The 27371-nt window shown below is 46.0% G+C and overlaps 1 protein-coding gene across 3 annotated transcripts; it reads right to left on the reverse strand.

The window, feature by feature from the left end:
* Nucleotides 1-2610: 2610 nt before the first annotated feature.
* On the reverse strand, nt 2611-25909 carry TRIM3 (tripartite motif containing 3). Of its 3 annotated transcripts, XM_081278802.1 has the most exons (12): nt 25682-25865; nt 18431-18596; nt 11953-12184; nt 11576-11727; nt 11182-11362; nt 10173-10905; nt 9959-10062; nt 5234-5401; nt 4852-5020; nt 4551-4621; nt 3301-3441; nt 2611-3179 (listed from the first exon to the last, which is right to left on the reverse strand). In XM_081278802.1, the coding sequence occupies exons 2-12, from the start codon at nt 18559-18561 to the stop codon at nt 3027-3029; spliced, it is 2235 nt and encodes a 744-aa protein (XP_081134928.1). In that variant the 5' UTR covers nt 18562-18596; nt 25682-25865; the 3' UTR covers nt 2611-3026. The 3 variants fall into 3 exon arrangements, with proteins under 3 accessions (XP_081134928.1, XP_081134929.1, XP_081134930.1); XM_081278803.1 differs by lacking the exon at nt 18431-18596 and having other exon boundaries at nt 25682-25909; XM_081278804.1 differs by lacking the exons at nt 18431-18596; nt 25682-25865 and having other exon boundaries at nt 11958-12169.
* Between the last annotated feature and the right edge of the window lie 1462 nt (nt 25910-27371).

The following is a 27371-nucleotide window of genomic DNA, read 5'->3' on the forward strand; positions in this document are numbered from 1 at the left end:
TCCCTTTATTTTTGATTCCAGCTTTTTCTACTCTTATAACATTCTTAATAGAAAGATGTGATTTATAAAATTCTTCTTAATTGTGTATCTCAAACATCAGCATTTTAAAAAATGTGCATATGGTTTCTCTATACATTTAAGCGAAACTTCAAATAACTGTTTCCTACTAATGAAAAGTTAGGTTTTTCTGGGATTTTTTCAATTTATAAATAAAGCTATAATGAACATTGGTGCACACATCTCTTTGTGCATTTTCTAAATTATCTTCTTTGAATATATTCCTAAAATTGGAGGACTATAGATGATTCTAAAGTATTCAGTCTTTAAGAAGTGTTTAGAGGTTTTGAACTGCTTTGTTTTGCATTCTTGTTTCTCTTCTTACTCCACAGAATCACTATCCAATTGTTAGTTTGTTTCATATGGCATCCAGTTCATCCCTACTGCTTAAACTTCTCAGTGGTTTATTGTTATACTATAAATCCAATCCAAATTATACCTGAGTTAAAAGATCCAACTCATATCCACCCAACTCATTCCTTTCTGCCTTCCTGGCATCCTCCTGCCTGCAGCCAGCCTGGCTTCCTGTCAGATCATCAAATAAACCAAGACCCCCACTCTCAGCACCTTTCTATCTGTTCTTCCCTTGTCTGGAGTTCTCTGCCTCCTTTTGACATAGCTAGTTCCTTATCCACCCTACTCCAAACCTGTAGATTGATGATAAAAAGGGACCTTCCTTGCCCACCCTTTTTAAACACTCTGTCCTCCACCATTGTATTCTATTGATTTCCTTTACAGCTTGAACTTGAACCATCATTGCATATTTAGCTCCTTGTGTTGCATATCTGTTTCCCTTCCCCACTAAACTATAATTTCCATAAGGACAGAGACAATTTCTGTCTATTCCCAGGGTCCATCACTTTGTCTTACCAATAGTACTGAGCAGTAAATACTTGTTGAAAAATCAACGAACTGATAGGTCACATGTGGCCACAGAATTGATCACACTGGACAGACCTATATGAGCAAGTTGTGAGCCCATGTAGGACTACAATATAACTTTCTGACACGTCTCAGTAGAGGCTTTGCAGTGACCCACAAATCTGTGAAGATCATTTAAGACACATACCAGACAAATCAAGGCATCGCTTCCATTGTCAGGCACCATTCACACATACTTGGTCCAAGGCCTGAACTGGAAGGAAAATGCCCACCATGATTGGATCTAGGAGGAATGAAGTGACCTCACTTCGAGGACCTTTTGCATGACCTAGGAAGACCATTAATTTGTTATCTATGGAAATCAGCCCAAACACTCTGTTTTTAGGCTGGTAGTGGAGTCATTTAGGGATTCCCACCCAAGGAAGGGCATCTTAATGCTATTTTATTCCTCTCCTACCTTTAGGTACTCACAGGTGAAAGGTTAAGGACTGGGAACTTTGAGCTTAATACTAGTATGTAAGTACTAGTATTATTGCTAGTATTTTGCTCAAAATAGGGGTGCAGGGGAGTGATAGCCCATCATATGAGAGCTCTCAAGAAGACTCTACTGGTGTGAGTGGTTGATAAATAAGAACACTACCTCTGCTTGCCAGGGCATGTGGCTCAGGCAATTTTGTACATTATCAGAATCAGAAGTATAGGCCCTATAAAAACACCTGCCTTAAAACTTTCAAGGAAATTATCTGTCCCTTAACCTGCCTCCCATGTCTCAACCAGAGGGGATAGAAAAGACCAGAGAGATAAATATAATCAAGGCTTTCATATGGATGATCTAAGAGTGCCCCCTGACTTTTGCAAAGCCTCCACAGTCTTCCACAGGTCCATGGACAGATACTCCTATCCTCAGCCTAGAAATTATGCTATTTAGGATGAAGTCTTAATATTTTCCATGACCTGTCATGATCAGCCTTCCCAATCATTTCCCAAATTGTTGGGTGCCTTCTCTGGTAGTCATCAAGCTAGGTGCCAGAGGCATGAAGTTAAGTAAGATGCTATAACTTACCAGTTATGAGTTTCACAGCTACAGATTCAATTCTGTTCTCTGCACTTCATCAGCATTATGACCTGTTGCTCTGAGCTTTAGTCTTTTGAACAAAAGTGAAAATCATAGTCTGTTTCCTATGTCACTGAATGCTGTTTATATCTCAATTATCTCTGGAATTGGCAGTCAAACTTTGGTAGACTAGAGTTCAGGAGTGGGTAAGAAGATCCTCATTCCACTGTGGGGAAAGGGAAACCTTGGAATGGAGAAAAAGGGGTCCCCCACACTCATTTTCCACTTGGGCTTCAAGCATTGCTTTCATATCGTGAAACTGCTTTCCCTGGAGCTGCTGGCTGTGTTCTGGGCAAGGGTCTTCCCCTGCTCTTCTCAGCCCCATAGTAGATAGGCAAAAGACTGTCGTATTATCATAAATGCAGAAATGGTGATTTGGAGGTGGCTGAAAGTCCCAGGGATTTACCCTCTCTTGCTTTCCTCTCCTGAGGTTTCAAAATACGGGGCCCATGGGAAAGGTGGGTACCCTGCCTACCTGTTTGTCTACCTTTTAGTTCAGAGCTGGTCCCGACATCCCATCCTTCACAGTCCCACCCCACAAGAACCCAGCAAAAACATCTTGGTGAAGACATTTATTTAATATGGGGGGTGGGGTATTGCTGTCTCTGTCAGTGTGTAAAGGGTGGTAGGGAGACAACCAGAGGGACTTCTGTCCTGGAGTAAGAGGCTGTTCTGGCCCCAGGCAGTGGGGCAGAGAGCAGACTGAGGGGTCAGGGGAGGTGTGTAAAGGGGATAAGGTGAAGCTCTGCACACATCCTTAGGACCACAGTCCAGGCCCACCCAGTCACCAAAGCAAGAACCGAATAAATAAAGTGCAACCATGGGGTTTGGGGAGGAAAGGGAAGGTATGGGCGCACCCACGCCCACAGCCCACATTCAGTGCTGCCAGATCTGGCCCACCTCCCAGCCAGACCCTCTTGTCCAATCACCCCTTTGTCCGTCCCTCCATGAGCCAGGCAGGGCCCCTGTGTAGCTACTGGAGGTAGCGATAGGCCTTAAAGCAGTGGTTGCCAGCATCAGCCACCACCACGTGGCCATCCGAGGTCAGTGCCAAGCCCTGTGGGCCATACAGTGGCTCTGCAGAAGTGTTGATATAGGACAGGAAGGAGCCAGAGCTGTCGAACACCTGGGGAAGGAGTGGAAAATGAAGGGAAAGGTAAGGTCAGACAGTAAGAGGCTGCTTGCGGGAGGGGCACAAGGGCAAAGCAGGAAACCTCGCTCTCATGCTATCCCTAGGCCTCACTCACCTGGATACGGCTGTTGCCCCAGTCTGCCACAATGATGTTCCCATTGGAGTCCACAGCTACTCCTGTGGGAGCGTTGAACTGCCCGTTGCCCTCACCATGGGAGCCAAACTTGAAGAGGAACTCTCCATCGGCACTGTATACCTGGCGGGGGAAGGGGCTAGGGACTGGAGACCTGGCCTCAGGCAGAGGGCGGGTCCCTGGAGAAGGATGGGGTGAAGCACTAGGGTTGAGGATCCCCAGATCTATAGTAGCAGCTCAGATCTTATTCCCAGGTTTCAAATCCACATAGCCTACCACCTCTTGGATGGCTCAGCAGATGTCCACTAAACATATCAAATTAAGCAGCACATCTTCCCTGAGAAAGCAGCTGTCAGAGTTCTCAAACTCCATGACTGGTACCACCCAATGGCATGCGTCGCTCTCAACTCTATCATATTCTCTGCTTGACAGCCAAACAGTTCACACAACCCTTGACTCTATCTCAAATCCCTCTCAAATCTGTACTATACTTTATGTACATACTTTATCATGACCCAAGTTCTCATCTGGACCACTGTGAGACTAATCTTCCTGCCCCAGAGGAGATAGGCAAAAGACTACCCTATTTGCACAGATGCAGAAATGGGGATTTGAGAGCCACAGTGATCTTTCTAAGACACATAGGATTGCATCACTCTTCTGCCTGCAATCCTTCAAGGACACTCTAGAGCTACTGAGAAGAGAGTAAGCCCCTTAACAGGGCACATGGGCCTCACCCTCACCTTGGAGCAGTGCCCTCCTCAAATTCACTCTGAAATACATCTGGTTTCTTGAACACCCCTAAGGGTGTCCATTTCCCATTCCTGGCTCCTCCTTGCCCTCTGCCTCAAACAATCTCTTCTTTCTCTACCTCTGGTTAATTCTCATTTGTGCTTTAGTTCTTCCCCAAACAGTCTCCTCTGAATCAAATACTCATCCACAGTTCCCTGCACCTCCCTATTACAGAACCTATCATATCATATTGTAATTTCCTAGTTACCATCTTCTCTTTCCTACCTGACAAACCAAGAAGATAGAGAATGTGTTTGCTTTGTTCATTACTGTAACCCCAGCTTCTAGCATAGTGTGTAGGACAAAGTAGCCATGCCATAAATGCTTATTGGTTCCGTGAATTATTTCAAGAGGGAAAAAAGGAGATGAGAGAGAAAGGAGTCTTATGGAAGAGGAAAGGACACTGGGACAGTAGTCATGGAGTGAGGGAAGACACTGACCTTCACTGAATGGTTATGGAAATCCGTTACTACAATCTCGTTCTTGTTGTTCACAGCCACAAAATGGGGCCCTGAAATAGAAAATGGTTGTTAGGGCATTAAGCTCAGGTACTGAGTGGGACAAGAAAGAGTATCTGGAATGACACAGTCTCTAGGGCTGAGATAATCCGTCTCTGGGATGATGACATTAGGGTATGCTAAAGGGTCCAAGATAGAGGAGAATGGGTCTTTATAGAGTTAGGGTATCCAGGGGAGTTTTCTGGGACATATTGGGATAGATCTTACAGTTGTCCTCCCATACCTGCAAAGTGGCGGTCAGTAGCCCCACGGCCCCCAAAACGTCCAACCAGCTTGCCATTCGGTTGGAAGGTGAAGACACAGCAAGATTTGTTGTCAACCACAATGATATGTCCATTCCGGTCTACAGCCACTCCTTTGGGCCCCATGAGGCGGCCGGCTCCAATCTTGGTCTGGAGATAGGAGGTACCATAAGGGGCTTTATCCCAACTAATGGGGAAAGCATTCCAGGTCCTACATCAGACCAGAACCTTGGGTGAGGATGGACCAGAGAGCAACAAGAGGCAGGATTGGACCATTTCAGGCCCTGACCAGCAAGAGGCACGAGCATGGTCAGCTGAGCTGGACACCAAGGGTACCAAGTACAGCAAGTGCGGGCTTCTCACCTTGAATTTGCCCTCAGGGGAGAAGATGCTGACCCAACGGTTGTCATAGTCTGCCACGATAATGTCTCCATTGGTGTCCACTGCCACACCTGTGGGGCGCTGCAGCTGCCCAGGTGAGCGCCCTCGGACCCCAAATCGGAACTTGAACTGGCCCTCATTGGAGAAAACCTAGAGCAGAGGAGCAAGGGAGGGAGCAGGGAGGAGGGGAAACACTGTAGGCACAGAGGGAAGAAAGCAGGATCCTGAGGGAGGAAACCCCCCATTTATTCAGTCATTCAACAAGCACTCACTGACACCAAATGTGACAGCATACCTCAGGGAACATGCAGCAAAGGTGTGAAGGGGATTATGAGATGAAAGGGGTTGGGAGGAATGGTGAGGAAAGACACCAAGAGAAGGGGATATTGGAGCTAATAGTCTAAAAATGATGCCAAATGATGAACCAAAATCAGCCAAAAAAAAAAAAAAAAAGGAATAGGAAATGGAGTGAACAGTGTGTGAAAGCACAGAGTTGAGTATGGGCACTGCTCAAGGACATGTCCTGTGTGGCTGGATTGAGGGGAACACTCTGGTGACCAAGAGGAGTTATGTTTTATCCTAGGTGTAATAAGCAGTCAATGAAAATATCTGGATATGGAAGTGACAAGATCAAATTTACTTTTAAGAAAGAGCACTCTGGTTACAGGGCTGGAAGCTAGTCAACCAGTCAGAGGCTGCTAAAGGAGTCTAAGTGAGAAATGATGAAGGCTTGGATCAAGGATATAGGCTGAAGGGAAGTAGATAGGAGGAAGACTCAACAGGACTTCACAGCAGACTGGAAAGGAGTAGGTGAAGGAGGAAAAAGTGTACAAGGATTACTCCATTCAGGCTGTAGGGCTGACAAGGTAACCCTCCTCCTAGATAGAATGAACCTTTCAACTTTTCCTCTTCTACCTCCTCCACCTCAGCTGCCCTGCATGCTTAGGTCTCTCCATCCTAGAAGCACCTCATTTAATCCTCCTTCCCTCTTAAACTAAGCCTTCCGGCTTCTCCTTCACAGCCAAAACATTGTTCACTGCATAATTCTCCTATACTCTGCTTTGTTACAGGCTCTGGGGATACAAGATGAATTAACAGAGTCAGGAAGGAGCGGCCTTTGAGAACCCAAGTTCTGAACTTTGGCCTTGCTCTTTGATCCAGACCTGCTCCCTTCTTGATGGGCGGGGTTCCCCGACTCAGCCCCACCCCCATGTCTTAGATCTCTGGGGCTGTTTTAACTGGTGCCATCAACAGACATCACCTCCTCCTGATGCAGACCTTCCAGCAAGCCTTTATCTGGCCAGCCAGCACAGCACATGGGTTCTGTACTGTTCCTCTGCATCAGGACATCACTTGACAGCATGAGAAGGGAAGTATCACAAGCTAAAGACCAGAAGTGAGAGGGACTAAAAGGTACCATCTGGTCAGTGCCTCCTACAGTCTACACAGCTCGGTAGACAGATGAGGCTTTGCAAGGCCATGTTCTTCCCATCCTATCTCATACCAGCTCTTACACTTGGAAAACTTCTACTCATCTTTGGATTCTTAGAATTCCCAGGTCACTTCTTCTGAGAACCTTTAATGACCAGCCCCTACCCTCCACAAATCAATATATACATGTAAAGTTAGGTCTCCTTGATGCATGCTTTACGGTGCTCTTTATATTTAGCTGTCACTTTGTGATTAATTACCTGTTAAATATCTGCATCCCTTTCTAAGGATTTAAAGCCCACAAAGGAAAGGGACTGCCTCTGTTTCGCTTGCTGCTGAATTTTCAGCAGAGATATAGCTTTCAGAATTGAGAGGACACTCACCAAACAAATGAAGTTCCCAGGTAAATCTTGGACCTAAACTGGATATCTCCACTCAGATGCTGTATAGCTACCACAAACTTAATGTGAGAAAGTGAACCCATCAACATATACCAGGGCCTGCTCCTGAATGACAACCATGCACCCATTCCATCAAGTACTATCATCTTTCTTTTTTCTTTTTGGAACTGGAAATTGAAATCAGGGCAGTTTACCAATGAGTCACATTCCTAGTCCTTTTTATTTTTTGAGATATGGTCTCACTAAGTTGTTGAGGATCTCTCTAAGTTGCTGAGGATGGCCTCAAGCTTATAATCCTCCTGTCTCAGTCTCCTGAGCTACTGGGATTACAGGCATGTGCCATCTTGCCTGGCAAAGTCCTGCCATTCTTTTATTTATTTATTTATTTATTTATTTGTACTGGGGAATTGAACCCGGGGTGCTTAACCACTTAGCCACATTCACAGACATTTTTATTTTTTATTCTGAAACAGAGTCTCATTAAGTTGCTGAGGGCCTTACTAGTTGCTTCGGCTGGCTTTGACCTTGTCATCCTCCTGCCTCAGCCTCCTGAGCTGTGGGAATTACAGGCATGTGCCACTGCACCCAGCTAGACCTGTTATTCTTGATCCTTCCTTCTTCCTCAACATCTGATAACTCATCATATTTGCTTCCCTGATATGTTTAGAATCTGCTGGTGTCCTAGTTTGGTCCTTAATATTTCTCCTATGCCCTAGGAGTAATAAGTAGATCCCTGACTTTAGTAATCTAAGTGAGAGAAACAAAATAAAATAAAACCAGACAAAAATCAAAAGAACTAAAATGATAATAGAACAAACTAATGCTTCTAGCAAACTATGAAAACTGCTATAGCAAGATGCTAAGGGAGGTCAGAGAAGGAAACTGACCAACATTCTGACTGAAGGGAAAGAGGATTTTTCATGAAGAGCTGACAAAATGTTTGGATTAAGACAATGACATAATATACACAAATTAAATTCTTCCTTCAAAATCACAGAGCTTTTTCTGCTCTATCAGTGTGGTTCCAATGATGGGCTTTGCTTCACCCTACACCACAGAAGAACCAAAAGAAAAAAAAAAATTCACAAGGATCCCAAACCTTATGAACAAAGTGAGGTCTTGCACCCTATCTGGGATCCCAGTCCATACTAGTTCTGAGGACCCTAGAGTAAGAGGAGCAAAATCTCATCTTTGGCATCTGAGATATGATATTGGGGCAGAGGTGGGAATAGAAATCAGATGTTTGAGGCCTTCGCTCTCAATTCTTCACCCTTAAATAAAGGACAGCCATATCTCCTCTCTATGGAATACAAAGCAACATCCATTTTTCTGTGTATGTGACCATGTGAGCACCATTTGTTTCACACCAGGAAAGATGTGTCCCAAATCTCAACTTTTGTGCCATAAGGTGATACAAGGAATTGGAAGGTGGAAGGTCTACCCAAGTAAAGACTCAGCACCTGTTCTCCTACCACCTGCTCCCCAGCCCTACCTCACCATCCAGGGTTAGCCCAAATGCCTCCCTGTGCTGCAATGGGATTCTCAGATCCTCTACCCTTAGGAATAGGGTAGGAATAAAGGGAGCTGGTTAGGACTGAGAATCTGGCCACAGAAGCGTTCTTGGTACCTTTAGCCTGCTAAGTGGAAAGCAGGGGCCAGAGAGGAGCTGTCACTGAAATAAAAGACTTTAGCAGAGCTGGATCAGGAAATTTAAAAGTATAGCTATTATGAGGTAGGGATCTTCAGGAAAATTTTGCTACCCAATAACATATTTCTAATAACTGAAGAATATGGTAGTTAGAAATAATTCCCTGTGGTATAAAACCAAAATTCCACAGCATCATCTCCAAACCATTTACAATCTGACCTCAGCTACCCCCAGTTCCTAATAGTAATCTACTTGCAGCCCTGTTGGTATCCTTCCAGTTCTCTGAACAGTCCCTTCTAGCACTTTCCTGCGTCCTTGCCTTTGTTTACAGCCTTCACCTGGACAATGATATTTTTAACAACAGCTAATATTAGAAGGTTCACTAGGTGTCAGATACAGTACATTACATCACTTAATATTGCCAGCAACCCTGAGAGATGCTTTTCCTAATTTTATACATGAGTTAACTACAGCTCAAAGAGGTCACATGACTTGTTAGTACGTGGCAGAGCTGGGATTCAAGCCCAGGTTTCTGGTTTCAAAGCCTGAGCTTTTAACTGTTTATTCCACTACTGACCCCTATACTGGGCTCTAGACATATTACAAGGAGTAGAGAAAAAAAGACATGTTTCCTGGTTTTAAAAAGCTCACAATGCATCAGTGCCCATGTCTATTCAAGGTGGCAGATGCCTTAATCAACTGTGTGAGGTACTAAGTAGGCAGGAACAGGACCACCTGTGGGGTCGCACTAGCCGCTGGAAGGTATCCTCTTTGGTCAAGTTAGTCCCCCCCCCCATTTAAATGTCTAGCTAACTAAATGATTTAAGAGACTCCATGCAGACAGTATTCCCCCTGGAGCCAGGCTGATATGTGGGAAGATAGCATGACAAGGCAGGCTACATTCTGACCACTAGGACAAAAGGGAGAAAGTAAGCCTGCCAGCTGGCAGCTCAAGAGGCAGAGGGGAAGGGTAATGACCAGATTCTTGAGGTCCAGGATCTGATCTAATGTGAGCCATGGCCTGGGAGGTAGTGGCTGCAAGCACAGGAAACCCTGGTGTCTGACTGAAGGTACTGGTTGCTGTAGTGGCCTGTGGAGACAGGTGAATGGTACTATATGCAGGGTTTCATCTTTCAAGAGGTGACCTGTACCCTCCATTTTTTCAAAAGGTGGTAGTTTGAGAAACCCTTTTTGGTGAGAGGTAGAGGCACTTACTAGGGTACTTACCTGGATACACTGATTGTTGCTGTCTGCTACCACAATGCGACCACTGCTAGCTGCAGACACACCTTGTAAATTAGTGAATTCACCCTTCTCTCTTCCACGACTGCCTGGGGGAGGGATGAGAGAGGAAAGGATATCATTTCGAACCTCCTCTCCTCCTTGCCCCGCCCCCTGCCTGAGCCCTCCCCCATTTGGCTCTACCCTTGGCCATCTGTACCAACACGGAAGACGAGCTCATCCTCAATTGGGTTCTCCTTCCGTTTGCCACCTGTGCTGTACATGGAGCTGGGCCTACGCACTGCCTTCTGGCGCACATGGCTGCCTGGTCCACCAGGGGACTTGACACGGCGCTTCACGTCGTCAGGGGAAGGTGGCAGGTCCCCAGGACGCAGGGCACGCACACGGAAGGGGCTGCCACGCACTGGCTGCCCGTAGAGCAGCACTGAGAGGAGCAGCTCGCCTTCAGTGCGTGCAGTGTACACTAGCTCATAAGTGCCGTTCTTGTGGTCCACCACTGGCACCGGAAGGCGCGTGCCGTCCGGGCCTGTGATCTCTGCTCGTAGCTCAGCGCTGCCTGTGCGCACCAGCCGCCCGTCTTTGTCTTTGGTAGTGACGGTGAGCGAGGCGGGTTGGCCCACTAGTGCCTGGCGCAGGCCCTCGCCTGTGGCCACTGTCTCGTGTGCAGTGGCACTGGTGGTGAGCAATGCGCCCAGATTAAGCACCGATCTTCGCAGCCCATCAACCTCAAGGACCAGTTCTAGCTGTGCATTCTCATGTGGCCGTTCTGGGAAGGCCTGAGCTGCCAGAGCTGCCAGCCTCTCTCGCATGTGCTTGCGCACCAGTAACACCTCCGGGGCAGAGCCCAGACGCAGTGCCTGCTCCGCGAAGCTGCAACTACTGCCGATGTGCTCCTGACCCTGGCGCAGTGTGTCTAACTGGGTTTGCAACACCTGAGGAGGCGAGAGGGGAGGAATGGCTGTGCAGACTGGCACCAAGGGAAACTCTGCAACTACTGATGAACTTAATAGTACCATGGCATGAAAGAAATACAAAGAGATGTATGTGGATAAGGGAGATGCCGACAGCATCTATAAGGCCATGTTAGGAGACAGAAAACAGAGGTTGGGTAAAGGGAAGGCTGCTGTGGAAGATGTGGAGGGGGAGGGCAATGGAGGCAAGTAGACATCTCACAATAGACAATGATTGGAAAGGGTAAGCAGACACACCTTCTGCTTGGCCCCACAAATAGTCTCCAAGTCGCTGACCAGAGCCTGCTTGCGCTGCTGTAGCGCTTGCTCCAGGTCCTCGAAGGCTGCACTGATCTGGGCCAGGGCTTCTGCCTTGCGCTCTTGCAACTGCTGGCTGATGCCCCCGACTAAGGCAATAGCTGTAGACAACTGGGGCAAGCTGGGGAATGGAAACATCTCATAAAACAGACCATCCCTTTTCCCTGAGGACCCTAACTGCTACCCTCTGGGAGATCCTTAATTGATACCTTCTTGAGACTTCTATTTCTGCCCTCCCAGACCCTTTCTCTCCCCTCCCCAGGACACCTACCCTGCCACTATTGAGATACCATCACCACAGCCTCACCAGCCTTGGGCCCCACCCAGTGCCTACCGGCCACGCACAGCCTCAAGCTGGCGCTGCAGGGCTGCCTTGTGCTGCTCCACCACGTCCCGCAGCAGCACTGTGCCATGCTCCCGATGCTCTCCTGCGCGGCACTCTCCGCACATGGCTGTCTCACAGGCCTCACAGTAAAATTCCATCGTCTGGCGGTACAAGGACTCTGGTGAGGCAACAGCCAAACTCTACAACTCTTTTGCCCTCTCCCCTTCCCATATGCCCTCCATGCCCCTCACCTTCCAAGTGCACCCCCTACCTGGACACTCATCTAGAGAAACACCTCTCACCCACAGTCACTTGGCTCCCTGCCATTGCCTTTCCTCCTCCTCCCACCCCAAGTCCTGGCCTCACTGGGCCTCGCTTGGGCCCACCTTGCCTTCATGGTTGGGGCAGGAGAGAGGGCGGCCAGCCACAGCGCTGAGGGGGTGGGGGTCCTCGGGGTCGTGAGCCCCATCGGGTGCTTGCTGCATGGCCTCCATGAGGCTGCTGATGAAGAAGTTGTTCTGCAGTGCTGAGACACCCTGCTCGGGGAGGATGGACGTCTGCCGACACACCGGGCAGGACAGCGTCAGGCTCTGGGCAGGGATGTAGTTCTGGAGACATCTGACCAGGAAGAAGGGGCAGTTAAAGGATTGGGGTGGGGCAGCCTCTACTTCCTCCCCCCATAGGTGTGAACCCCCCTCCTTACAGGTGTGCCATAATTACACTTCATTTTGAAACCTCTGTGATTGACACACATATACTTCATCTGCCAGCAGGTATAAAAGGCCTTTCATGACTGAATTGAAATATATCCCTGGGTGCTCTCAGAATAGCAGACATAGCTGCATTCCTCACAGTATGCACAAACACAGTTTTACCTTTCACAGGTGTTTATAAAACCTCAAGAAAATGTACAACTAGCCTCCCCACCCTCCTTTAACTCATTAAACATTTACCGGCTTCCCACTCTTGCCTAATTTGAGCCAGGCTCTGGGGATAAAAAGCTAAAGCACAGTGCTTGCCCTTAAAATAGTTCTAGGCTTCAGAGAAAAACAAAATCACAGAAATACAGAATTTAAAGCATTTAATAGTGTAATGATTAAGGGCATGAGTCCTGGAGCTAGGCTGCCTGGGTTTAACTCTTAGGTCAATGACTGATTATATAGTGTGAACCCTGACAAGTTACTTAACTTTTATGAGCCAAGGACTCTTCCTTTGTAGAATGGAGACAGTGAAGACTTCACAGGGTCTGTCAGAGGAGTAAATGTAAAGGACTTGCTTACATTTAAAGAGGACTAAATGTAAAATGCCTGACTTACCAAAGTGCTACATAAGGTAGGCTACTAGTATTACTTATCATTAATACAAGGAACATAGTAGATGTAGTCATGAGGAAATATATCTGGCTTAGGTGAGTGGAGAAGATGGCCCAGGAAAGGCTATAGAGGAAGTAATGTAACCAAAATCTTCATGGATAAATAATTATTAGCCAGAGCAGAGAAAGATACAAGAAGAGGAGGAAGGGTGGTCCAGATATAGAAGAAATCAAGAATCAGCACAGTCTACGGGGATCTAGAAGCAGTTTGAACTGACTGGAGACAAAGTTCAATCCAAGGAATGTTAAGAGAAGTCAAGGAACGTGATGTTAATTCCAGTAGCAAGAGGGAGCTACAAGAACATGGGATAGTCAGGTTTGCATTTTTTTAAACTCCTTGGCACCAACCTGGGTAAAGGGTAAATTTGAAGGGAAGGAGACATCTTCTAGTTATCATTTATTAATAAGTACATGTATATCAGGTGCTATACTTTTCACTTTATGTTAAGAGGCTCAGAAAGGGCAAGTGGTCCAAGGTAACAAAACTAGTGAGCTCTGGAGCCTGGATTTAAATGCAAAGCAAAGAAAAGCATGTACTTAAGCAGTATACTCTTACAGTAGTCTAGGAAAGAGGTGAGGGAGACCTGGATTTAGGCAGTGGCAACATTGTTTGGGACTATGAGGTGGGAACAAATTTGAGAAGTATTTAAGTTTAACAAGTGAAAAGTGTTGATTGTTATGTGAAATGAGATGAATGTTGGCTGGATCCTGGGTTCTTAGCTTAGGTACCTGAGTGGATAGTAGTGATATTCAAGAGGATGAGAAACAGAGAGGAGTAACTTATAGGAAGTTTGGCATTTTCCAGTTTGGCTTAGTGAAACAGTGGACTATCCAGGTAGAGGGTACCAGTAGACAGTTGGAGAGAAGACAGGTTAGAAATAGAAATGGGGCTGCCATCAATACTTAGATGGCTTTTATATTCAAGGAACAGGATGAAATCAGTCAAGAAGGGATAAATAGTGATAGGAGAGAGGGACGGATCATTCAGCATATATGGAACAAGGAGAGCAGAAAGGCCAGAGGTGCAGCAGCGTTAGGGCAACAAGATGAGTCCAAACAGGAATGAATATTAACCAGGGTGGAATGCAGCTGAGGAATCCGATAGGGTGAGGACTGAAATGCCCACTGAACGTGACAAATGTGAGGGTACTTTTCTTCATGAGAGGAAAACAAAAATAGTAAAGGAGTTGTGAGAGAAGAAAAGCTTGACTGATAAAAGTTGAAGAGTAAAGGGGAAGTCAGGCAATTGAATGGGAATGGGATTGAGGGACTGGATGGCACTGGAGGTGGGAAAGAGGACAGAGAATTTGTCTATGTTTATGCTGGGAGTTTTGAGCATGTTTATAATTTAAGAAGGAGCCAGGAGAAAGGGAGAGATGGAAGGAATTAGCAAACCAACAGTACAAAGTCTTGGGGATGGAGGGAATGGCTTGGGTTGTCCTGAAAGGGAGGAGTGGATACCATCCTCTGATGGAAGGAAGCGGAAAAGGAGAAGTGGATATAGAGGAGCACAGGGGCAAAGTCCCAGAGAGGATGCCTAACTTGCCTCAGGTAAGATCAGCAGCAGTAAGGGCACAAGAGAGGAAAGAGGGAGGAGTCAGAGACGGTGGTGGCTGGGATTAGTCACTGCCATGGGGGCAGGGGGTACATGATACTTACTAGAAACAGACCTCAGGACTGCAAGCAGCTGTATTTGAAGACTGTACATTTGTGGAGGGAAGATCTGTATTACCCAAACTCTTCATATCCTTAACCTCTTCTCTTAATGTTCTCTATACCTTTTCCACTAATGAAATAAAATTTAACACATACTACGTGCCAGGCACAATTTTAAATGTTTCACAAATATTAGCTTATTTAATCGTGACCTACTTTTCCCTGAAGTCTTCTCAAGTAGAGGGTGGTTTTTGTCTCATGCTCCACATTCCGTAGGGCCAGAGGTAGGGTGGAGCCCCCCTCTTCCCAACTGGAACATTCTATTTGTCTTCAGCTCTTTTGAAACTCATGCCTCTGTCTGTACCACCCCTCTCTGTCACTGTCTCCACTGACCTAATAGTCGCTCCCCGCATTGCTGAAGTCTTTTTCCTGACTCACTCTCTTCTATTACATCCTGTCTCCCTCACATTCTGCCATCATTGTCGGTGCCTCTGATAGACACAAAATGACCTGTTATCATTGTGATTTCTTGATTCCCTTACCTCCTCACCCCAATGATCTTTTCTTCCATTTCACCCCAGCTGTCTATCCATGCTCCCACCACCAACCATATCTTATCAACTGCCACAGCGCCAACTCTGAAACCTCTTCTCCCAGCTCACTGATTCTAGCATTACTCCTGCAAAATACCGTCTAAATTACCAATTCCTCCTTCCTATCTGTTGCGTGTACCTGATTTCAATAACCATCAGTTTCCTAACTGGTTTCATTTCCACTCTTCTTTACTCCATTTTCCATACAACCAAAGTGAGCTTTAAAAATATATTTTTTAAAATTAAGCTAATTTATTTAAAAAACAATCTATCTCTATTTATTTATTTAGCAGGGCTAGGGATTTAAAAAAAACTTTAAAAAAATTTTTATTTTGAGTCAGGGTCTCACTAAGTTGTCTAGGCAAGCCTTAATGATCCTCCGGCTTTAGCCCCCACAAGTTGCTAGGATCACAGGCATGCACACTACACCTGCCCCCCCCCCAAAAAAAATCTCATTTATATCACATTACTTTGTGAAAGAAAAAAAATAGAAAGGACCTCCATACTTTCCCTCTCTGCTTAGAATAAAATCCAAATACTCTCCTAAAACCTGCAAGGGCCCCCATGAATTGCCATGACTGATTTCATCTCCTCCCAGTTTCCTCCTTACTCAGTTATACATGCTAGCTTCGTTTTTGGTCTCTGATATGCTCTGATGACTTCTTCTTTAAGGTCTCTACCCAGATTTTCTGTTGCCTACAATAATCTACATATCTACCTGTTCTCATCCTCAGAACTCAAGTCAGATGTAACCTTCTCATAGCTATCCCTGGTGACCACATAGAATATCCTCCAGCTCATCACTTACAGTTTGTTTACTACAAAATACTTAGTAGAAGCTGCAAGTCTTTTGATTATTTGCTTATTTACTATCCAATGACTACTAGAACATAAGCTCTTTGAGAGCAAGGACCAAAGGATAAATGAGTGGGTTCTAGTGAAGAATGAAGGCTCTACAGTCAAATCTGGATTCAGATCTCAGCTATTTACATGCTGAGTAGTCTTGGCCATATTTCTTACTTAATGACCCCGAATCTTAGTTCCCTCCTCTCTAAAATGGGGGTAATAAAGTATCTATTGTGAGGATTAAATAAATCAATACATGTAAATCACTTATAAAGTCCCTGGCAAGCCAGGCACAGTGGCACATGCCTGTAATCCCAGCAGCTTGGGAGGCTGAGACAGGAGGATCGTGAGTTCAAAGCTAATCTCAGCAATGGTGAGGTGATAAGCAACTCAGTGAGACCCTGTCTCTAAATAAAATACAAAATAGAGCTGGAGATGTGTCTCAGTGGCCAAGTGTTCAATCCCCTGATACCAAAAAAAAAAAAAAAAAAAAAAAAAAAAAAAAATCAGTGAAAGTCCCTGACAAACAGCAATCAATACATTTTAGCTATTGTTATTATCATTATTATAATTTCCTAGGCACCTATTTTCTTCAGGAGTACTCAGTGATCTGGGTACAGGAGAAAGTGCAGAGATGTCCAATTACAGCTCTGATCCAGCACTGAGCTGTCATGGATTTAGCAAATGCCCAAGTTATGAGGGAACTATGTAGGTGCTAGTCAGATGATCATCCATAGGATCTAGGATGGGCAGGAAAGAAAAGAAGGTCAGGGAAGAGTCAGTGACTCGGAGAAAAGGGAGCAGTTGAGAGGGCTAGACTTTTTTAGGGAGTCAAAGATAGCGTAGTGGCAGTGGGGTACACAAGTAGAATACTGAAGTTTATGACCACAAAATTGGTATTATTCCAGATCATGACCAGACTGAGACCACTGCTGGGAGAGAGTATCATTGAGACGGAGTAGAGAAGAAACAATGAAGAACTAAGAAGCATAAGTGGTTAATGAAGTCACCACGTTGATAGAAGAACTTGTGAGTGGTAAGGCTGAGACCATTTCCTATTGAGTGAGGGGAAAGGCAGTGGAGCTAGAATTTCAAAAGAGCAGATCTGGAAGGGAAACAATGTCTTGGGCAGAGCCAAGTTTCAGTGAAGGTAGAACAGAGGGAAGGTTTGGATGAAGGTGATGGTGAGAAGGACCCAGGGACCAGGACATCCAAGAAAAACTCATGAGGAGTGAGGGCCAAAGAGAGAATATGGTCAAAATACAGATGTGATCATGCATAAAACCTTGCAAAGGCTTTCTGTGGCTTTCAAGGAAAGGCACACATTCTCTAACAGATATACCAAGCACACATGGTCTGGCCTCCAGTTCCTTCTCCAGCTTCGTCCCAGGCATCCTCAATCACACTTGCTCTGTTTCAGCAGAGCTGGAGAGAGTGGCTTCTTTCATGTCCTCTTTCCTGCCTAGAATGCTCTTCTAACTTCCTTTACCTAGTTAACTAACACCTGTTCATCCTCAGAATCGCACCTTAGGGAAGCTTCCCTGATTCTCTGGACTATAACAGATCCTATCTGCCAAGTTCTCATAGCTGACACTTTATCTGCAGCACTAATTAAGAGTGCAATATTACATTTATCCATAATATGGCTATATAATTATTTGATTACTATTTCCTTCAATATTCTATGGTCTTTTGTTTTTAGGGGTTTGTTTTGTTTTGTATTGTTTGCGGTACTGGGGATGGAACGCTCTACATAGAGCTACATCCTCAGCTCTTTTTGTTTGTATTTTGAGAAGGGGTCTCATTAAGTTGCTCAGGCTGGCCTCAAACTCCAGATCCTCCTATCTTAGCCTCCCAAGTTGCTGGGATTACAGGTATGTGCCACCATGCCCATCTACTATAATTCAGGCTCCTAAAGAGAAAAGATCATATCTGTTTTTGCTCATCACCATATACTCAATGTCTGGGACAGGGTCTGATATGTACTAGTTGCTGAATAAATAAATATTCAATGAATGAATGATGATTAGAAGTCCAGAGGCTGGGAATAATTGCCTTTCAATCAATGCTTTAGTATGACAATGAGGATGGGCAGGAAAGGACAGACCTGGCTTCAATAATCCTCCTACTGGTCACAAAATCCACAGTGCCAGAGCTGACTGAGAAACTCAGCACTGTCTGATTTCTCTGTGATATTGAAAGCTGCCTTGGGATCTGGGAAGGAGCAAAAAAAAAAACAAAAAAAAAACATTTTCTGGGAAGGAACCCTGGCCTAATATTAGCAGATTTTGGAACTCACAGGTTCTTATATCCAAACCCTTTTCTCCAGCAGGTTGGGGATCACCTGCTTCCCCTCCCATGAGTGAATGTTTCCCTCACCAGTATACAACCCCTCACCTCTCACAGAAGGTATGCAGGCAAGGCAGAACTTTGGGGCACCGGTACCGATCCAGGCAGATGCTGCACACCAGGAACTGCTTGTCCATTGGCTGCACTTCTGGGCCAGGGCTGTCCTCCCTCTTTGCCATGGTGACTACAGATGGCTCCTGCCACTTACAACAGCCTGTGTACAGAGAGATGGTCAGCAGCAGAGAGGCCAGCACTCCCTCTTTCCATATGATCCCCACCATTCAAATCCCCTGCAGAGAAATTCACCCCTCTCTTCCCTGACAGAAACAGGACAGGGAAGTGACTAGGAGCAGGTAAAGTGGATGTGATGAATGACCCCTGAGCATGGTGATCTGTTTCACAGCAGACTTGGGTTAACCTGGCTCAGTCTCTTGCTTACCATCTGTGCGACTTTGAACAAGCCTTCTTTAAGCCTCAGTTTCCTAATATGCAATTGAGCAAATAATAATTCCCTACCACAAATGGTTGTTTTCAGAATCTGAAATAGTACACATCAAGTGCATGATACAGGGATGTCCATCTTCACTGACACACCCACTTTTCATCTCTTCTGCCTCTCCCAAACCCTCCTCCAAGAGCCTTCCAAACTGGGCATGGTGGCACATGCCTAGAATCCCAGCTACTCTGGAGGTTGAGGTAGCAGGATCACAAATTTGAGGCCAGCCTGAGCAAATTAGTGAGGTCCTATATTGAAATAAAAAACAAAAAGCACTGGGTGTGTAGCTCAGTGGTAGAGAGCTTACCTAACAGGATAGGGGCCAAGTTTCATGCCCAGTACCACACAAAAAAAGGAGCTGGGCAATTAACAAAGTAACAAGTAAATACAAAATTATACAACATAACAAAGTAACAAGTAAATATAAAATTACACAAGGTGTCACATCAGTGTTGGGGGAGTACTGTAAAAACCAAGAGGATATGATGTAAAAGAACATTTCTGACTGGAGATCAAGGAAGGGCTCTTCAAGCAGTGAACCTAAGCAAATCTGAAGATAAGAGAAAACTGGTAGGGATGAGGGTGGGAAACAAGGAATTAGGGAGAAAATCATTCTAGATTGAAGAAAAAGCATACGAAGATTCTCAGGCAGAAAGCTCATTGAGAACTGAATGAACCATGTGGTTAAGAGGTGGATTTGGGAAATAGATTTGAGATGAGATTATAAACGATTTATAGGCCAGGTTAAGAATATGATTTTATCCTAAAGTGGGGAAGGAGATGATGTAATTTACAAGTAAATAAAAATAAATTAGAAAGTTATTCTGGGCCGGATGTAGTGGCTCATGTCTGTAAGCCCAGGAGCTCAAGAGGCTGAGGCAGAAGGATTTCCTTCAAAGCCAACCTCAGCAAAAGTGAGGTGCTAAGCAGCTCAGTGAGACCTTGTCTCTAAATACAATACAAAATAGGGTTGGGGATGTGGCTCAGTGGTCAAGTGCCCCTGAATTCAATCCTGTATTACCACCACCATCCCCCACCACCCCCCACAAAGAAAGTTATTCTGGTAACTATTAGAATTGAAAAGAGAAAGAAGCAAGGGTGGAATCAGGGAGACCAATTAGGAAGCTACCCCAGTCTTCAGGTAAAATGATGTTGGATATTAACAGAGCTACAGGCAGAAAGGTGGACTGATAAGAGAAACAGTCATGGAGTAGAATCAAAAGGATATCGTGATGAATTGGACATACAAAGAAAAAAGGAATGTCAATAATGACTTCCAGATTTCTCACTTGAGCAAATGGTGGGCCTTTAACAGACAGCAGAAGCTAAGAAGAAGTTGTCTGAGGCATTTTGTTCCAGGCATGCTGTTTAAGGTGTCTCTGTGATGTTCAGATACAGTTGTCAAGTAAGGAACAGAACATAGGAGTTCAAAAGAGAAGTCTGGGCTGGTTATCGATTTGGAATCATTGGCATATTGATGGCACTTAAAGCAATGAGAATGGATGAGGCTGTCTTGGGATATAGAGTGGAGTAAGAAAAAGGCTGCACCCAAAGATGCAGAGCTAGCAAAGGCAAGTAAGGTGGAATGGGAGGAGATTCAAGAGAGTGTAGAACCAAAGAGATCTGGGGAGACAGCTTCAAGAAAAAGATGGGGTTGCTGGGCATAGTGATGCATGTCTGCAATCCTAGCTACTAAGAAAGCAGAGGCAGGAGGACCACAAGTTCAAGATCAGCCTGCACAATTTAGCAAGACCTTATCTCAAAATAAAAAGTAAAAAGGGCTGGAAAGGGTTAGGTATGTGGTAGAGCACCCCTGAGTTGAATTCCCAATTCTGTTAAAAACAAACAAACAAACAAACAAACAAACAAAAAAAACGGTGTGGGAGGGGAGATAGGTCTGGCATAAGATAAAGACTGAGAAGTGTTTACCAGATTTGGTTGTGGAGGGAGTGGTAAGGGCAGAAGCCAGGACAGAGTGATTGAAGAATGCATGGGAGGTGAAGTTAACATACATAGCAGATGTAGACAATTCTTGACAGAAATCTGGCCATGAAGGAAGGCAGAAAAATAGCCACACTATTTCAAAACAGGTTTGTGACTAGGACCAGGTCACCAATGCTTTCCCCATTTAGATGTATCATGGGTCTCTCTAAAGACAGAGAATGAACGAATGAATGAATGCATGCAAGGGGCCAGTTCAGAGCCCTCTTCAAGTGTGGGAGGGAGAGGAGAAGGGCTGAGCTGTACATGCCTTATGTTTGTGTGAGAGTGGGCATGGACAGGTTTATAAGGTCATGCCTGAGAAAATCCTCTCCTGACATGGGCACTGGGTTCCTGAGTTTCTCTCCAGATGTGACAGGTCCAGAATCTGGAGACTTAACAAAAGGGAAGGCAGAGTGAGGGGTGGCAGAATGAAAGGGGAGCTGCTGAAAGCTAACAGAAGCTCTAGTCTGGAGAAAGGAGGAAGAGTAGGAGTGGTCTGCAAAGCCCTGCTGGGGCAGCTGAATGTCAGACTCCACCTCTCTCCAAGCCCCAAGGGCTCTCCTAGGCTGTCACACAGGGGCGGGGACTGGGCTATAGCCAAGACCAATAGCTCCTCCCTCCCTTCCCCTTCCTGCTTCAGTTCCCCACCCAGACTTACTGATGAGGCCATACCCCAGTCTGAATCTAAGATTCTCTTCCTTTCCTGGGCTCCTAGACCTACCTCTCCCATCCCACTGTACTCTAGAGATCAGCCCCCCAACAGGCAGTGGTTCAAGTGGGCAATTTATCATAACAGACACTTAAGAGGGTCTTAGACTCAGAGCTGGATTTTACCTTCCTTCCTTGAGCTGCTTTCTGCCACCCCTACATCCTTAATCCCACCCATCCTTTATGGCTCAGTTCTAAAGGCATCTCATTCCCTTATTCAGCATTCACTCAATACCTCTGCTGGGGATACAAAGATAAATTGTCACAACTCAGCTTCATGGACTCCACAATCTAATAAACAGATCACTGCAATGTGAGGATCACATGGGCAAACAGATTGTTCTAGGAACTCACAAAAAAATTACCTAACTCAGATCCAGAGCAGGGGTGGGTCCAGAGATTGCAGGTCAAGGGAGTTTGAAAGAAAGTGACATTCTAGTTGAGAACTACAAGATGAGTAAGTTACAGAGAACATGGTGCCTTCTGCCTCAGGAGGCTGCATCAGTCACAAGAGAAGGCTAAGAAATGAGAGGCAGAGGTAAGTAGGATCTACATCACACAATGCTTCCTTGGCCCTATTAAGGAGTTTAGACTTTATCCTTCCCTGCTGAGGTATTTAGGTTTTATCCAAAGAACAAAGGAAAAGTTTGGTGGTAGCTGGGGGAAAGGAAGTTTAAGCATAGAGGTCATCAAAGTATATTTTTTACTGCTATGGGGAAAATAGCTTAGAGGGTCAAGAGTGGAAAGTTAAGACTGCCTTGATTAGGGTAACAGGAGAGAGTCAGTTGAAATGGATTTCATAAGAAAGAATCCACTGAACTTGGTAATTTGTTGGTTGTTTTTTTGTTGTTATTGCTATTGTTGCTATACTGAGGATTAAACCCAGGGATGCTTTACTACTGAGCTATATCCCCCAGCCCTTTTTATTTTGAGACAATGTCTCACTAAGTTGCCCAAGCTGGCTTTGAACTTGTAATTCTCCTGTCTCAGCCTACCAAGCAGCTGGAATTATAGATGTGCACCACCAGGCCTGGCAACTGGTTAGTTTTATATGAAAATCTAGGGGGAAAAAAGGAATTTTAATGATTCCTAGTTTTCTAGCTTGGAAACTGGAAGAAGATTAATTTGCACAAGAGGGTGATGAGTTCAGTGTTTAATACAATGAATCCAAGGAATGCCAATATTTAATACAGGCCCAGGAAGCAAAGTCTGCAAAGAAGATTGAGAAGTATAGCCACAGGAGAAGGAAAAGCAGAAAAGACAAATGTGAAGGCCAAAAGAGAAAACAGCTTCACAAACAAGGGAGTGATCTTCATTGTGAAATACCACAGCGAGGGCCCATGATTTTAAGTCCAAAAGAAGCAGACATTAACCTCAAAGAGTGTAGTTTCTGGGAGCTGGAGAAGAGGAAGTCAGATCAAGGGAGTAAAGCAAGAACTTGATTTTGAACAAATGAAGACATCTAGTGCTGTCTCTACTAGATACTTGATATCTACAAAAAATGTTTGTAGGCTCTTCAGTTTCTCCAAATTCCCAAACAGCATCTAATTTTCCCTACTACTTCTTCCTACAATCTCATAAGATTCCCAGTTATACATGACTTACACAGTGATGGGTGGAGGTACCCAAGGCACTGCTGAAAAGTGTATTTAAGAGGTCAGCTAGGCTCTCTTGCTAAAAATGACTCACTCCCACTTACTAGCCTCCATGTGTATTTGATCATTTGAGACCTCAGCAAAACAACAAATGACTGCAGGATATAGCTTTGGTGCTTTCTCTGGAACAAAAGAAACCTTGGATGAAGTAAAGTCCTCAAATCCAGGGAACCCTTTCAATAAAGACTGGTAGGTAAGGAAAGAGACGAAATTCACAGTAGCAATCTCAGCACTACTCTCTTAGTAGTGGAATGAATCCTCCAATCAAACTTCTCTGGGTCAGGCCCTTTGAGTGGGGAGTGGAGGCATAAAACTGAATCAGATGTGCTTCCTATCTTTCACAAGTGTTCAGACTACTGTAGGAAATAGACATAAATCAACTATAATATGATAAGTACTGTGACACTGTCATTTCCAAACTTCTATGGCAGAAAGAATTTAACTTGGTAGAGAATATAAAAGGTTTCCAGAGGAAGGGATATTTGGGCTGGGTCTTGAGGGACAAGTAGGAGATTGATAGGTACATTGGAAAACCAGTGAGTAAAGAAAGAGAAACAAAAAATTAACAAACACAGACTAGTTGGGCAAGAGAGCAAGACTTAACTGCATCTTGGACATCTCTACCGGGAAAATGCACAGGGCTATTCCAATTCATTTTCCTCTGACATACTCTGCTTGCTGTGTTTCTCATTTCCATAGAAGGCACCAACATTCGCCCAACCACATCAGCCAGAACCCTGGTAATCTCTATTCTGACTTTTCTTTCACCTTTCAGATACAAGCTATGACTATAACTTTGATGCTGCCTCTAAAATGTATCTAGATTTAAAAAGTCAGGAGACCTAGGATTTAGCCCTCACTGTCACTCCACTAATACAAGATAAGTTCTTCCCCATCCACTTACTTGTAAATTGGGAGGGAGGTGGTCTTTTTGTTTTCAAAATCTGAGAATCCTAAGGCTCTGTTTCAAGCCAAAGGTCTCTACAAATTTTAATACATGTCCATGATAAAATCTTGGTTTATACTACCTTGATTATTTGATTTTTTAGTTTCCCCCATAAGGTTGGGTGTGTTAAAGGATGACCCTCCTTACAAAATAAATGTTTGCTGAGTTTCAGTCACCCATGACATTCCTTCTCAGCACCTTCACCAGCCATACAGCTTTTCTGTTTTTCTGAAGGCAAGCTATCCTATCTCAACTATGATCCCCTTTCCTCAAGTTCTTTTCTCAGCAAGAATGCCATTGTCCCCTAGGTGGCTGAAGCAGTACCTGGCACATAGAAGATATTCAATATACGTTGATGACAGAAGAGCCATGTTTAAATCTCTGCAGTTCCCTTTCAACAGAAAGGCAAAAACCTAAAGCAATAACAAGATAGTGAATGAAGTTCTAGGAGAGAGAGCTCCACTTAACATAAGAAAGATTTCCCACAGCAGAGGGTAGTAAGTGCTCTGTCACTGGAGGTATGCAAGCCAAGATAGGCAGGGCACCTGTCTGGCCTGCAGCTCTGATTCTAATTCTGCAGCAAACCAGAGCCCTGATTACAGGATGAATGGGCACTTGTGAGATAGACAGACTGGCACGGGGAGACCAGTGAAGAAGACCTCTGTACCTGCTCTAACATCCCAGATGTATTTCCCTGGTGGGGCCAATCCTGGATTTCTGCAGTGCACGTCAGACCCCCACATCAGAAACATGCTCAGGGCCTCCCTTTAGTCTGACTGATCTCCCTGGGGTGCAGCCTACCCTTCCAACCTGCAACCATCTGTCCCTGCAGGTTTGCAGTCCAGTATTTTAAGCCAAGTCCAGTAAGGAGGAGGTCAGAACCAGGGAGGGGCCAAGGGCCCTCCAGACGGAGCCCATACTGCAAAGGAGCCAGCAGGGTCCTTTCCTACAACAGGCTCCTTGCGAAGCTTCTTGTCCAGCAAGCAGTGCCAGAGGAGAAAGGGATGTCCTCCATCCTGGCTAGTGGGCCTCTGAGTGCCCAAGGAGGATGGAGGTGGGGGAGATGAGGGGTGGAGGTGCCTGCACCATGGAGAAAGGAAACCTTCGGACAAGCTGAACCATAAGATTCCAGAGTCCCACTCAGCAACCCCACCCACCCTCAACCACCCTCGGCCGCAGCATTCGCCACCCTCCGCCAACACACACAAGCTCCCAAACCCCTCGCTCCTAAAAGGCACCATCACCCATCCACCCGCGCTAACCCGCCTCGCCCGCACCCCCCTTCGCCCCGCAAACATGGACCTCACGTGAGCAGTCATAGCCCGAAGAATCCCCCCGCTGCTCTCTTGGTCATGGACACGCCTCACGTGGACGGAGACAGGAACAGCTTTTGAAAAGCATCTGCGCCCCCACCCACAGACGCTCGGACGGACACGGTCGCTCAGACCCTGACCCATACCCAGGCACATCGGGATACCCAATGCACCCTTGGGGCCCCCAGTCGCACTCACGGTGTTGGAGCAGGATGAGAGGGCAAGGCCCGGACTGAGGCCACTCGGAGGGGCCCGCGGCGCTGCCCCCGCTGCCAGCGCCCGTCCGCCCGGCCCTGCCCGCGGCGCCGCCCCACGTCCCGCGCCTCCGCCTGTCCCCGCGCCGGCGCCGCCGCCGGACCAGCCGCACAGGCCGGAGGGAGGGGCTGGGGCGGGGCTGCAGACCGCCCGGGGGAGGCTGCGACTCCAGTCCCGAAGACCCACCCACGCCCCTCCCGAAGCCACGGAGGCCCCGCCCACACCCTGCCCGTCCGCCCCCAACCCGCCCGCACCGCCTCCCTAACGCCCCTGCGGCTCTAGCCAGCTCTGCCTTCAGAGGTGCGGCTGGGGAGCCGGCAAGCCGGATCTTGGATCTCATATCCCGGATCTCCGCCACCTGCCTCCCGCTCCCGAAGGCTCAGGGAAGGGCGGTGTGGTCGATCTCAGGTACTGGGATGAGGCTCCTTCAGGATAAAGCTGCTGGATTAGCAGGGATTTCGAACTCTGGGAACCCGCCCTGGCTGTCTCCTGGATTTCTTGGAGGTTGGGGGGGTGCCTATGAATTTGCTAGTTGGTTTCTGCTGAGAATAGGGATCTTCTGTACCTCTGCACGAACTCTGGGCGGAGAAAGGCAATACTCAAAGCCCTGGGAAAAGGGATTCACAGTATAGATAGGTGAGACTAGTTGCCTCAGGAGCCCCCTCGTAAGGAAATTATGGTTCAGACCATCCAGCGACTCCCTTCCTCACACCAAAGACCCAGAATTGTTCTCACGGTCATTGCATTATAGAAAAGCAGCCCAGATGGGAAATAATAAAAAATTAAAACAGGGATTTAGTGCTTATTATGTACTAGACACAGAACTAATCACTTTACATACATTACCTCATTTAATACTCATAACCGTAATAGACAGCTTCTTTTATTTGGCCCGGTTTACAACCGAAGGAACAGGACTGTGGCTCCCCAAGGCATTAACTCTAATCACTCAGAAACTGGTAGAACATGGGCACTACAGCGAGTCATTTGGAGACTCAGTGCCCTTATATTGAAAGAACCTCAGTAGCCCCCAAAATGCCCACTGCCTCAATAATCAAGCTCCAGTCAGATAACTTTAGACCAACCAAACCCCAGGAAGTCTGCCTTGGGAACTGCAGTATCCATGACAATTAGGCTCCTGTGAAGCCCAGCACTATACGAATCTGCTGACTGGGTTTTCCCATTTCTCCAACCCTCCATGGGGGGGAGGGGTGAGATGATGTTGAAAATTCTGGAGCTTTCTTTGGCCAAGGGCCAACAGAAGTAGTGACACCTAGGCCCCAACTAAACTAGTGCTGTTGGGAAGCTTTCTTGTGACTTAAGGCTCAGATTTGGGCTCAACACCTGGGTGCAGCAAGGACCATGGAAACTGCCTCAGTCTTTCAAGTTTTGAGTTCCAGCAACCAGCACAGGAATGCTCCAGTTCTTGTGAAGAGCCTAAGGGGTTGTTCATGTTTGGAGTTCCGGAATAGGGTCCCCAGCCAATCCAAGATGAAGAAATTGAAGACTGTACCACACTATTTTAGGCCCCCCTTGGACTATTTTCTCAACCCTAAATTTCCCCCAAATTGTCAAACCTCTACTTAGGTTTCACAGATCCCTTTCTCCATGCCCTCTTCCACTTTTCATTCCG

The sequence above is a fragment of the Spermophilus citellus genome, assembly GCF_964194105.1.
Source record: "Spermophilus citellus genome assembly, chromosome: 2".
NCBI lineage: Eukaryota > Metazoa > Chordata > Mammalia > Rodentia > Sciuridae > Spermophilus > Spermophilus citellus.

What these genes read in the sequence shown, in the direction of transcription:
- TRIM3 (XM_081278802.1), bottom strand. Translation starts at nt 18,561, where the DNA reads ATGGCAAAGAGGGAGGACAGCCCTGGCCCAGAAGTGCAGCCAATGGAC. An exon ending in CTGCATACCTTCTGTGAGAG is followed by an intron (nt 12,185 to 18,430) that starts GTGAGGGGTTGT and finishes CTTCCTGGTCAG; the next exon opens with ATGTCTCCAGAACTACATCC. An exon ending in GCAACAATCAGTGTATCCAG is followed by an intron (nt 5,402 to 9,958) that starts GTAAGTACCCTA and finishes CCTCTGCTCTAG; the next exon opens with GTTTTCTCCAATGAGGGCCA.